This window comes from Cyprinodon tularosa, unplaced genomic scaffold, assembly GCF_016077235.1.
Source record: "Cyprinodon tularosa strain WSP-4 unplaced genomic scaffold, ASM1607723v1 ctg268, whole genome shotgun sequence".
Lineage (NCBI taxonomy): Eukaryota > Metazoa > Chordata > Actinopteri > Cyprinodontiformes > Cyprinodontidae > Cyprinodon > Cyprinodon tularosa.
The window spans coordinates 186,772-200,982 of record NW_024038972.1 but is presented as its reverse complement, the minus strand read 5'-3'; the positions used below and the strand labels follow the sequence as shown (position 1 = coordinate 200,982).

General features: G+C 36.7%; 1 protein-coding gene across 5 annotated transcripts in view; it reads right to left on the bottom strand.

Moving 5' to 3' along the window:
* The window catches only part of wnk1b (WNK lysine deficient protein kinase 1b), a 106,825-nt gene that overhangs the window by 47,632 nt on the left and 44,982 nt on the right, over positions 1 to 14,211 (bottom strand). For all 5 annotated transcript variants that reach the window (XM_038289387.1, XM_038289386.1, XM_038289388.1 and 2 more), the window contains exons 3-5: positions 9,972 to 10,144; positions 2,731 to 2,951; positions 2,064 to 2,221 (exon numbers count right to left, since the gene is read on the bottom strand). In XM_038289387.1, coding sequence (XP_038145315.1) covers positions 2,064 to 2,221; positions 2,731 to 2,951; positions 9,972 to 10,144 — 552 coding nt within the window. The remainder of the gene's footprint in view (positions 1 to 2,063; positions 2,222 to 2,730; positions 2,952 to 9,971; positions 10,145 to 14,211) is intronic.

The following is a 14,211-nucleotide window of genomic DNA, read 5'->3' as shown; positions in this document are numbered from 1 at the left end:
TAAATACATTATGGACCAAAAACAACCCAATCCACATAGTTTGAGTCAAAACGGAAATCCAAGTGATCCATTTACAGACCAAAAATATAATTGAAAGTAGGGCAGAAACCAATGATTATATTTTAAATCAAATCATCTGTTGATTATTTTTTCGATTAATAAACTTAAACTTTTCCACTTGAGGAGTTCTGGATAGAGCATATTGACAGACAAAAAATATCTTTATCTTAAATCAGGGTTTATGCATGAATGAGTAACTCTTATTTAATGCTTTTTAATGCTCTTAGAAATAATCTTAATGCCATCAACAAGTACCCATGACTATGTATATATACAAGGCAAAATCCTTTGTCATCTTCACCGTGGACAGGCTGCAGCCACGTCCGGAGTTTCTCGTTTTCCTGCCACTTTGGTTCAAATTTGCCTTTTCCCCATTCTCTGGCCTTTTCTCTGCCTCAAGCTTTTTTTCCAAAGCATTTTAATGCCACGATTATCAAATTTAATAAATTTTAATGCCAATTAAGGCCTTAATTTAAAAAATAATTATTTAATGACTTTTAATGATTTTTAATGACCTGCGGAAACCCTGTAAATGCAAAATGTTTTCACATTCTTTTGATATTTTGGTATAATTACTGCTTGAAGTGGGTTGCTCTGTCAGCTAAAGGTATATTTTAGAACCTCTATTTTATATATCTCCATTTAACGATTAATCAATTACTAAATTAGCTGACGATTATTTCAATAATCCATTAATCACAATTAATCCGATTAATTGTTTCAGCCCTACTTGAATCTCTTTAATCATAAAGTAGTGACATTTGTCAGATATAACAGCTAAACACATTAGTGCCATTCTTTTCAAAATAGAAGAAAACAGATGTGTAATCCAGAACATAATAATCTGAAGCTAAATCTCTGCAACACAGATATTTACACTTAAGCTGTAGCTGTTTTCATCAATCATTTCAGAAGTAAAACAACTTAAGTTTATAAGTTTTAATTAGAAATAGTTTACATTCCACCCCCAGTTGCTGAACCTTCTTTTGTTATGTGCTCAGTTGTTGCTAAACTATGGGCATAATTGATTTAGTTGCATTAATATCTTGCTTATCATCAGTATTAATACATTCTTTGGACAAGTTCTGAAACCGTTAATCTTGATTAATCAATTATATAAATAATCATCAACTGATTTAGTAATTGATTAATAGTAAACTGGAGTATAGAGACAGTAAAACATGCCTTTAGCTGACAGAGCCACCAAATTAGAGCAGGAATTGTAAAAATAATATGTAAAAATTTAGCAATTAAGAAAAAATAAATTACATCCATCAATATTTTCTATCTAGAACTCCTCAAGTGGAAAAGTTTTAGTTTCACCTGGTTTAAAAAAAATCATCTTTAAGAAATCTTTGGTTATCCGACTATTAATCGATTAATTGAAAAAATACACAACAGACTAAACGATTTGCTAAATAATTGTTAGATGCAGCTCTACATTGGACAAAACTATGTTGGTTCGATGGAAAGATAGATGGAGGGAAACTGATCACTGGATCAGTTGACTTTTTCTGCTTAGAAAGAACTGAAATAAATAAATAAATAAAACGATATCCAGTCTTTTCTAACCCACGTTGAAACCTTTCATTAGTTTTTGTGTTTAGGTGAGAATCTTAAAGCTACAAATATAAGAAAAGTAAAACAAAAAGCGACTAACGGTTTTGCTAAATCCTTTCAGAAGACACTGCTATGGTCAAACATGATCGACCTCTGGTTTGCTGCTACTTTCTTTTATTAAAAAAATCTGTTTTGCAAAAACAGGAAGAAGCGGGAGGCAATAGAGAAAGGCCTAATCAGAGCAAAAAACAACATCATATGACTGAAACTCCTGCAGCTCATGCCAAACTTATTAATACAGTCAGTAAACAAGTGTAGAGGGGAAAAAGCGGACAGGCGATGTAGGTCAGAAACAAAATGACAAATAAAACTCGGATTCGACTGACTAATACAACAAAACTCATGATAGATAAACTGAGAGGATACAGAAAACAGAGACTTACACTTGTTACCCGTCTGTAGATCTGCGCTGCATTTTGGCATTCCGAGTAGGGATACTCAGAGGTTGCCATTTCCAGCATGCACATGCCAAAGGCATAGACGTCCACAGATTCATCGTACTTCTCCTCATACATCTCAGGAGCCATAAACTCTGGAGTACCTTTTAAAAATAGAAATATACAAGTTTTAGATGCCATTAGATTTCTTAAAATGTGCCAGGAAACAGTTTACACCTCTGACAGTAAAATTCAGGTCATAAACTGTAATAAAAAGAAACGTACTACAAACCACAGACTGCAATGTGTCCAAATAGTTGAGGTCTCTGTAATTACTACAAACAGCGAACCTTACTTAAAGGTAGAGGAGGAGGAAGATGGAATTCAGAAAAAATACCTGTGGTCAGCCTGATGGCTACTCAACCAAAAAACAAGCCAAGTTTTCTTTAGACATTTTTTTTGTGTGCAGCCATTACATCCTCAGACAGCCTAAATCTAGCTTAACAGCAGACATACTAAAGGTACCTTCCAAAATAACTGTGGTTTACTTTAACGACCAGCAGTAAAATGATCGTGAATGTTGTGGATGTTTGCATTTAAACGGCAATTACTCCTGCAAAAGTGAAGGTATGCAACCTTTAAAATTCCGTCCATCAGCAGGGCGTTTTCTTACCTATAACGCTTTTGGCGAAGGATGCCCTCTTCAGGGTGGCCAGTCCCAGGTCTCCGATCTTTACAGACCCCGTTGGCCCTGTGATGAAGATGTTATCGCACTTCAGGTCTCTGTGGATGATGGGCGGGGCCCTGGTGTGCAGGAAGTGAAGACCTTTGAGGATCTGTCGGCACCATGAGCGCAGGACCTTAATTTTCATGACCTTAAAGCGTTTCAGATACCTGAAAGGGAAATAAAAAATTCAGTCACACTTTGTTTCACATTGAAAAGAAACAACAAGGCCAACTGCATTGCTTACAATACTATTATTCAGCTCTAAAAAAACAGCTTGTGGTTTTAAAATCCAAAATCATCATCAACCAGACTGTTCAATTAGCGTTTGCTTGTTTTTATTTACATTTCAAGCAGCCTTTATTTCCCCTCAGTAGCTGGAAAATATGTCCTACTGTTGCCACCATCTGAACAAACCCACATCAAACACAAAGCTGCCTTTCTGTTATGAGCAAGAATTTTAAGGTTGACAATGATGGGAAAATTAATGAGTCCAAATCAAAGTTTGGCAAGGCAATAAAAGCAGAGAAACAGGCCCAACACCATCATTAAAACATGAAGCTTATGTAACCACTGTTTACTAAGTCCGAAGGTCTATGTCTAAACAAATCAGTATAAATTGCCCCATCATTGTGCAAAACGTTAAAATTAGAATGGATATTATTGAAACTATTCCTTAGACATTGTTTAAAGTTACCACTTGATTTAAAAGCACAGATACAAAAGGTCCGTATGAACCCTTTCTATAAACAGACTTTAAATAAAGAAGGAGAGAGGTGTTTGCATTTTGTTAGAGAGGGGACAGGATAAACAGATGCAGAGATCTAATAGGAGATAGATGATAGGTGGATGCAATTATGTACAGATAATGGATTTAATAAATAGTCGGATGGTTTAAAACTATTTAAATGTAATTTTAGTGAGATTGAGGTTTTTACGAATGATGGATTGATACTATTTATACAGAAAACCTTGGTTTGCATGTTGCTGAAGTGATACACAGATTAGTTTTTTAGACAACTGAATATATAATTAGTGTTGCACCGATTACATATTTCTGGCCGATCAAAGATTCCTGATATTTAAAAAGCCTGACATGCCGATTCTTGTTTTAATCGATACAGATTCCCTTTTACAAATTACACTGTCCGTTTCTATAAGATCACAAGATATTTGCAAAAAAAAAAACATTGCATGTGAAACAATAAAAAGTTCAAGAATAACTGCTCTCAAATAGAAATTAAAGTTTAAGGCAATGGCAGTGGGAGGTTTTCAGACCTTTACAGAGTAGATCAGATTAATGGAAAAGATCAAATCAATGTATTGGCTGATCACCTAGGCCAGATTGGAAGGCCGATAAATCGTCCACCCCTCATACTAAGGAAATACATTTTTCCAGTCCTCTCCTGACTGAACAGGGACTCTGGATTAGGGCTGAACGATTTTGCCAAAAATGAAAATCTGCGTTTCATTTCAACCAATATTGTGATTGCAATATTTTTTTGCAATTCCCCTTTACACTAAGCACAAATATGTAGATATTTCACTAAAGGGTTGACCTTGATGCAGGACTTAACTGTAAACTTTATGTGAAAAAGTTCCTACTTCCTGCAACTGTCTCTTCCCTTCTGTGTAGTAGAAAAACTATTTTAAGCATATTACCACCATCTAAAAGGCTAGAAGAAATGTACTTACCAAAATCCATCTTAATGTTGTTAAATGTAATGCAACTAAAATTGAAAGCCTCTGTGATTTGAAAATTGCTTTTTGCCCAGCCCTACTCTGGATCTAGGATTAAAATTCTAAATGCAAAAATATCTATTCTTAATATCACCATAAGAATGATTTTTTTTAAGTCACCAAACATTGAGAGTTTTTTGTTTGAAACCTTTAAAGGTACAAAATGATGAACAACAAAATCTTAAGTGATTTTGAAACACAAGAGAAAATACTCTTAGAACAAACAGGTTTTTTACCGATATTTCAAATAAGAAATTTTGTTAATTTAAAAATGAGGTCAATTACTGACAAAAATATATATCTCGTAGAATTTTTTTAATGCCTACAAATTAAAAATTAAAGGGAAAATTTGTTTCACTTATCTATAAAAACCTAATGGATCTAAAAAAAGAGCCCCTACAAATCAAAGCAAGATGGGAAATAGAGGGCAATTTGACAATAAGAGAGGAGGAATGGGGAATAATATGGAGATACCATTGGACATATAATAAATCTCTACAATGGCAAGAATTTGGATGGAAAAATCTAAAAAGATTTTTTATCACACCTGCTCAAAAATGCCACTACGACAGAATTTCCCCCACATTTTGGAGGAAATGTAGAAATCAAAACGCAAACATTATCATGTCTTCTGGGACTGCTCAATTATTAAAGATTACTGGAAATAAATAAATAATGCTTTAAAAGACATTTTCAGACACAACATTCCTTTGGAGATCAAGCTTATATATTTTGGCATAATTCCTCAAGAAGCCTCAAAAAGAAATAAATATTTAATGAGGATTTTATTAAGAGCAAGTAAGAAAAACATTAAAAGAAAATGTTTATTACAGGACAAAACAACTTTAGACGACTGGATCGACATAACATTTAACATATGGAAAAATAATAACAGCCTCTCTAGATCACAAGACTGAACAAATCTGTCAGTGGAGGCAGATTAAGGTAGAATATATAAAATTTAAAAGATCGGATTTCAATTTTAGAGACCAAACGTGATTAAATCTCCTCAACAATCCACCCTCCTTAGATATTAAACTGAATTAAGTTTTTTTATTGTTGTGTTTCCTCTTTATAGTTTTTTGTTCTTCTCAGGGAAGTAAAATGATTTTGTTTGGACTACTATAACGCAATGCCTTACTTATTCTGATATTTCAAATGTTGGAGTTAATCCTGTGAAGTAGAGGCCTATGTCTATGTAAATGATACTTTCCTGAGAATCAATAAAGATAAAAATAGAAAGAACAAAAAAAAGCCTTTAAAGATACAAAGATTCAAACAAAATCAATGTCAAATCTAAAATGTTTATCGTTTTATAGACAAAACTGAAACCATTCCAATGATTATCATCAGTGAGGCTGTATTTTTTTTACTAATTATGTTATTATTTTAGGCAGTGCCGGCGAAATAAATCACATAGTTTTGGAAGATTTTATCAAACAGACAAACAATTATGTAATCTGAACCTATTAAAGTTTGATAACCGTGAACAACAAGTCATAAATTATTGTGTAATTATTCCATTATTAAAGTCATTTGAAAGAGTCTTTCATTATTTCTGTTTGATAAGTGAACATTTGGAGCCTTTCCCAGCACACGCCTTGTGGCAGGCAGGGAAACACCCGCTGAGAGGCTGCCAACTGATCCTCAGAGCCAAAACAGATCCACACCTGTGGGCGTTTAAGACGAGGCACCTGGTTCACATGGCTCTGGAACGATGGAGGAAAAACCGCTGGATACACGAAAGATGCCTAAATATTTATTTTTCTGAAAATCAGCAGGGTTATTTACACAACGGCGCTACTGTTAAAGCGTCATAACAAATAGTTCTCCTCCATTTTTGATCCTCAGCTTTTAAATATTTGAATACCTTTAATTATTACGGTTTAACAAAGGCAGGGTTTTAAAAGATACAGCGAAGTAACTTCTGATTAGTGCAACGATAAAGAAGATAATACTTTAATACTTTGTGAAATAAAATTGATAAACAGCATTCCACAAAATAATATTTAACCCCTTAAGTCCAGAGGGTCTTAGGAGGAAATTCCGCCTGAAATTGCATTTGTGAATAAAATAAAGTACAGCTTCCAACCTTTAAACTAGAAATACATTTTTTTGTATTTGTAAGACAGAAATGCATTGATATTTTTCAGGTGGAGCCACTATTTTAGATGTCACCATGTCTGATTTGTAGGTGATTAAACAAAGAAAAAAATGAAAGATTTTTAGTCTCAGCAACATTTTTTTCCAAAATTAACACTTCAAAACACCACAAAAACCCATTTCAAACTCTGGATGAACCAAACAACTCCAAACAAATTGGGACTGAGTAAATTAAAGCATGTTTGTTCCACAAAGGTTTTAGTGGGCAGTGTGCTAGGCGGAAATGTGATTTTGGCACAGTTCCAAAAGTGGCCAAATTGTGACAAATGCATTTTTCCTACTCATAAAAAGGAAAAAAGAACATCCTCCACTATACCTTTAATTTCTACATCTAAAACTAAACCTGCTCTATTAGGTTAATTCCCAGCTCAGACATAATCTGTTCTGTTTCTCTCTGCGTCCTCTAGGGCAGAGCTGCCAACAGGTCCAGCAGTAAATTTGTCGAAAAATGATTAGAAAAAGGCAAGTCGTTAAACAGCTTTTATCGACAGTGACTACACATCAGTTTATGATTTAAAAAAAAATTATCTTAATCTTCTTAAATCTTTTATGCTTCTTTGATCTGATTTTAAACATCTTACAGCACTGAAAATATGCAGTCATATAGTTCACATTGAAGGGGGGGAACTTTCTGAGCGGCCAATCAGTCCGGGATTATCCGACGTACAATCTTTGGATTGGGAGAACAAGGTTCACTCTATGTGCAACATGTACGATTAGAGCACACAGTATTTCTTTATATTAGCATATTGTAAATAACACAATAAGTGGCAAAATGTAAAACTGAGGTTAGCAAGCCTTTTTTCCCACATAGTTTACGTTTAAAAATCATCAAATATTTGAAGAAACTTACTAACTTTTAGTAAACATACCACAAAAAGTGGAATCTTTACTATTTTCTTCATTTCATCTTTTATTTCCACTTCTCACACACCTCTCTCTCACTTGTTTCACCCTCTGTCTCCCATCCTTTCACCTCCTCCTCCTCAGCCCATCTCCTGGTCTTTATTTCCCCCCTGTTCTGGAGTCAAAGCGGCGCTGACAGACGAGCTAAACCCTGTGGCATGCAGCAGCTCCAAAGTGACACTGCACAGCGTTTCTCCCACACAAAGTTGCACAACCTCGCTCTTATTTTAGCACACAAACCCAAGTACACAGATATGAATGTCACCTATAAGATACAGAAATAATATTTATTTAACACCAGAACTAAAGCAGCCCAAAAGCATCTTCATGCTTCTCTAATGTTCCTTTAATGCACTGCAGCAGCGCTGGTCAGCATTTCCATCTTTACTATCTTTCTCCCTCCCCCTTACCCCCCCCCCCCCCCCCCCCCTGTCATCTCTCTTTCTTTTTCCACTGCCTCAGCACAGCACCTCTCCTTTCCAAGGACTCATCTGGACTGAAGCCGAAACCCTGCGCGGCCTTTATCCTGTCCATAAACGCAGCAGCACCCAGGCTCACACAAAAACTACATCAAAACATCTACATTTCCATCAGAAAATCTGTTCTATTCCTGGTAATAAGTTTATCAGTAAGATTTTAAGAAAAGCTGCAACAGTTTTTTTTTTTTTTGCAACACATTCTGGTCTCATTAGACGACACTGCACTGCTTGCTTTCACTCAGCAGGAAATGCAATATCAGCTGCCATGTTGTTCAATTTAGCAAAATCAGTTTTTCAATCAGTATTTAAACTATTCCAACTAACATGGAAAGGAATTGTGACGCTTTCCAGAGGAGGGCGCCACTCTCCTGAAGGAATTGAGGCTAATATTTCTCCCTCTTGTGTTACAGGTGAGTCAGTGCTTTGTTACGCTAGAAGCAATATCCCTCTAAGATCCTTCTCTCTCCCTCTAAGTGTTACAGTCCGATCTCATATCGGTCCTCTTCTACCCCCGGTGCAGAGGAACAATGCCAGGAATGAGAGGAATCTGCAGATGAAGCAGCAGCTGGCAGGTGGGCTGGTGGTGTCCCATGATGCACCATGTGGCGCAGGCTTATTGCCTTTTCTGTAACAGTGACGTTCACAGATGCGCAGCTCTACTCATCGGCAGAGAGTGGCATTCAGGAATTACATGTCTCTTCCTTACTTTGGGGTTGGAGGAGGGGGTCTGACAGAGGTGCAAACATCCCAACATGCACACCGTAAAGTATCTTCATTATTCCCCTTTTCAGCTTTTTTCTATTTTAGATTTGAGCCTTTTAAAAATAACATTCAGATACAACCTGGGATTTAATCCCTCAGCATAAACTCAAGTGCCTTTAAGGTAATTGCAACCAATGACATTTTCTCCTAAGCTCTGCTCTTTCCATGAGCAGAAAAAAACCCTGAATAATTGGACCAATTATCAGTCTAAATCTGGTCTTTATAAAACATGTATATAAAAAAATCACAACTTGCATCATCATAAACAATATTAGACTTAAGTCTGGGTTGAGGGTCACTAATAGGTTTCGATTTAAGCATACTCATGTGCTTTAAGTCTACAGGTCTGCAACCTGCGGCTCCAGAGCCACATGTAAAGTGGTCAAAAAAAGATATAAAGACCTAAATAATATACTATCATAATAAATACCAGTCTTAGAACCTTTATTAGTTTTGATTAAGAATATTTAAATAGAACGAAAGCATAAAAGCATCAGAAAAATGTTTTGTAGTGCTATTCTTCTTTTAATTAGCTTGGAAATTATGTTTTTTATTATTATACCCTATAGAAGAAAATCAAAGCTTCATTTTTATGAATCGTTTACTTTTTAATTATTTTAAGCTAAAAAAGCAAATCAGCTGTTCGTTTTTTGAGATGGCAACACATTTCCTATAGCAGATATTTAACAGAAATAATACTTTTTTTTATATTAAAAGGTCATGTAATATTTTGGAGCGGCTGTTTGGATATGAAAGGTTGCAGACCCCTGAACTGGACAAAGTCCAGACCTAAATCCAGCAAGGAATCCCCTGAGCTCTGGGTAAAGCTGCCAGCCTCTAGTTGTGTAATGCTGGTAGAAACCTTCCACCCCTACTTATTACTTATACTTAGAAACTGCAGCTAAAGGTGTTTCTAAGAGGTTTTGAGTCTGACGTTGGGCAGAATGCACATTCAAATAATTACAGCTGAGACAGAACAGCTGGATCCAAACTAAATTCTGGAGGTGATTTTAAACCTAGCAGAGTTTGAGATTATTTTAAAACTGATGTTTTTATGCAATATTACTGTATTTCCTTTATGTTTTCCCTTGTGCTCTTTTTTTATTTTTTTTTGCCTTGTTTTTTGCCTCCTGTACTCACGTTTTTAGCGTGCCAGATGTCATGAGCTCGGTGACGAGAACAATACATTTCTTTCCTTTGCACAAACCCTCCCAGGAGTCATAGAAGCGGACAATGTTAGGATGCTGGAGACCCTTCAACATCCCGGCTTCCTCTTTGAAACGCTGGCGCTCCGACTTGGACAGCTTACGGTCCTGCACACAGGACACAGAAGGACAATTGGTGAGGAGGAGGCAAAACAAAGATAAATACAGCAATGTGGAAATCCGATTGGTAGAACCAGCTTTTTATATCAACTATTAAAACAGGGAGTTATTTTCAGTGGAAGAAAAGATTTTAGAGAGAAGTGGAAGAGATGAAGGTTAAGCTGAAGGAATAATAGGATTTTTTTTTCAAAAATACATAAACACATAAAAAAATAATGGTTTTCAGTTCATATTGTACCATTTTAGCTTCGTCTGAAGGCTCCGCCCACACTGCGTCCTTCAGGCTGCAACATGTTGACTGGACTGTTTATAACAAACTGCGTTCTCAAGTTAAAGTAGATCCGTGTGCAATTTTTCAGATATAATTTCATCAAAATGATAATGAGGAAATGAACTTTTATACTGAAGAATAATATCAACCATCTATACTAAAAATAAAGAAACTTTACATACACTAAACAATAGCAACATGCAATACTAACAAAAATCAGCTGTATAGTTGTTACATCACATACAATACAGAGATATAGTAATGGTAGTAATTCTCTATTGTCCTACTTAAAGGATGGGTTCTCAGTATTTATAAGCTGCTATTTCAATCTGTCAATTTGTAAATTAAGATTAATCCAATAATCCCCAATGACAACTTTTAATTGCATCGCTGTTAACGGGTATGACACCTAAACTAGTGTTGTTTTAGTGCTGCGATGTGGGTAAAAGCCTGCCTGGAATGCACGTAGGAGGCAGGATTAAACTTGTTTATAAGCTTTCTTCATTCAAAAGTTACACATGGATCAGTAGAAATATTCCCTTGATATACAGATTGGCCTTTTTTAGCACTACACATTCTAGTTTCCAGCAGAAATGCAGATAAATTACTATTATAGATCCTGGGGGAAGAGGAAAGTAGAATCTATGACATCTGAACCACAGCTCTGTGTTTGGTCTCTACATGTCATCGCAAAGCAGCGGGATCTTGACCAAAAACAAGCCAAGTAAAGAAAGTTACGGTCTACATTCCTCCATCTGAAACACACACATTTATGTGCATTCCCTCTCTACCAATTAAAGCTAAGTAGATGGACAGGGATGTGTGGGCAGGTCATTGCTTGTAGGAAGCTTAGAGTGACATTTACACATAAAAACAGTCACTCAGAAGGAAATAAACTAAATAATTCATAAAATATGCTGTGAGAATAACTCGTGTTTTTTCCCTTTTTTTAAATTTAAATTGAGTCTTAGTCCCAAACTGTTAAATGACGCATTCATCACACTGAACCAGAATTAAACATAATCTTGGCTGCATAACAGGAGAAATGGCGACAGATACTTAATTCTGAGGGGATTTGTGTTTGTTAAGCTGAATCCTTAACACGCACTTCCTACAGCTGTCGAACGAAGGATGCACCAGATTTAGTGGTTTGAAAATAAAGAAAACCAATGATTAAACTGACGTGGAACAAACATCCAGAGTGTTTTATGCCAATGAATGTCTGTGACCCTTTCAGAAGATGAAATTAAATGTAGTGAGCCAACAGATTAAGACAGGAAGAGCCACAAGACTGTCTGACTGGGAAAGTAATTTCGAAAAATGCAATTTACAAATCGTAGAGGCATTTAATTTTAGTCACGATATATTTAAAAAGAGTAAGACACTAAATGTTTTCCCTCCAGCCCTTTAGGTGGCGGTAATGTGATTAAAGTGAGTATGCTTTCACATAGAAAGGAACAGAGTTAAAGCAAGCACCCAGATCTATGCGTTATAATAGAAGTATGAACTTTTTCATGCAAATGTTACAGTAAAGTTCATGAAAAATGGTTAGTAAAACAGCAAAATGCTTGCGCTTAGTGCAAAGGAAAATCGCAATAAAATCGCAATCATAATATTGGTTGAAAATAATCGCAAAATTGAGTTTTGTCAAAATCATTCATTTTGCTAGATGAGCAAAAACAATCTATTTTATGGACTATCAAAGTTGAAGGTAAAATGCCCAACTGAATTCATTTTCCCCAGATTTTAGAGGAAATCTACACAATTTGAATTGGAAAAAACTTAGAATTGCTTTAACTTCAAAAACATGCTCTAATTTACATAGGTCTTGTTCAAAATTTCAATAAAATCCACTTAAGTCTTTCTTTGGAATGCAAAAATAAATTTGAAAGTTTTTGAATACTTCTGCAGAACAGAGCATAATCCAAGCTTTGACAATCAACACAAAGCCCCTCAACCAACACAGAGAAACAGCATCTTCAGAAACGTTTTGAGAGCAGCTTCCAAGATTAGAGGAATATCTGGGGCGATGAGGTCATACTGTACAACCCAGAGCTCCATCATGTGACTTATTCACTCTCCAGCACATTAAGGGGCTTTTCAATCACACTGGAGCTTTTAGAAATAATGCATGTTGGTGGAGGAGACAGCCTGAAAAAGCTTATCCCTTCATCATCCCTCTGCTGCTGATGATAGCCCATTAGCACAAACCATCCACCAGCAGCCTCACTAAGCTCTACTCCAATTCTCCTCTTCTTCTTCGGCTGTTTCGGCTCCGTGCCATCACATGATCTCCTTTTGAGGTCACATGACCGTAGCCACTAGTCACATGACTGCCTGGAAGACAACATCACATTTCCGAGCAGCACTTAGAAAAGACCCTGATGACCCATAACACTTAGAACCCTCTCTCTGGGCATTAGATGATCCTTCTCTTTTCTTCAACCTAATGATTTAAATCTTCATGCCTCATGTTTGCGCGACTCATAAATACATCAGATTGCAGTGAGAGAAAATAACGACTAGCCCTAAATCTGACAAAATAAGTCCTTTTAAAAATATGAAATCAAACAAGCACTACCTATGATTACAGTGGCAATTTATCTCCACTGAAGCGACAGGAATATGACCACATGTGTGCCTGTCTGCGCGTCCACAGACATTACTACAGACAGCAGACTGGAAGTCTGAGAGAACTAATCCAATATTAATATTTGCTTTTTTTTAAGTCTATAAATGGACACAGAAACAGCAGGAGTTTTTATAGGAGGTACAGAGTACAGCCCTTTGCAAAGCTAATGTTACACCAACAAACCTAAACACATTTCATTGGTGAAGTCTTTGTTTTCCTGTTGGAAGGTCATCCTCCATCTAGGACAGGGGGGTTCAAATTCATTGAATGTGAGCTTCCGTTTGGAATAGGTAAAGATGACCAACCCCCCCCCACCAAACCCTGATTACTCTGAGGTACACCATCAATTGAATGCAGGGTGCAACGTCAGTGGACTCATCCAGTGGAATGGCTTGGATGGGGCTTTTGCGAACTCTGTTCACCACCTGCTCTTTGACATCATAAGATTTTGGGATATTCATCGCTGGATGGTTTTGTCAGACGTTGGGGTTGTGTCAAGTTTAAGCACATATGTTTAGCTGCCGGGAGCAGATTTTTTTTCTCCATCAGTATGGGGCTTGCCTGCCTTTGCTAAGTGAAGAGCAGCTATATAAAGCCGGGCGTACACTGTGCCATTTTTTTCAATCGTTGCACGCAGCTACAGCTCACACTGTACGACGAAACTCCAGGGTTTCCTACCCTACGACGAAGCCCTCGTCGTACAGATGCAGATGCATGTTCAGTCCATGCAGGATCTACCTTGTATGTCTAAAAACCACGACGGACTCAGCTCCGCAGTGAGATGGAGCTACTCTGACTCGTCTATCCGGAAGCCAAACGAGAAGAAGAGGAATATGAGGCTCACTTAACTCACTTTGATTTTCTCCCAACCTCACGATTCCTGGTCGGCAGGTGGTCGTGGGAGGCTAAACGCCACTCGTTACTCCCTGTACACTACACGATCTACAACGCATGATCAGGCTGAAAGGCGGCCTGATTGGAAAATTCTCGTCCGACTAGAAAATCACCCTGAAAAGGGCAAAAAATCGTACAGTGTAAGCCTGGCTTAACATGCCTCAGTTGCCATGACGTTAGTGTCAAACGAACACATTACTGTGAAAAAAAATCTATTGGCTTGTTGGCTAAATTCATGTGCTCTATTTCCATATGATG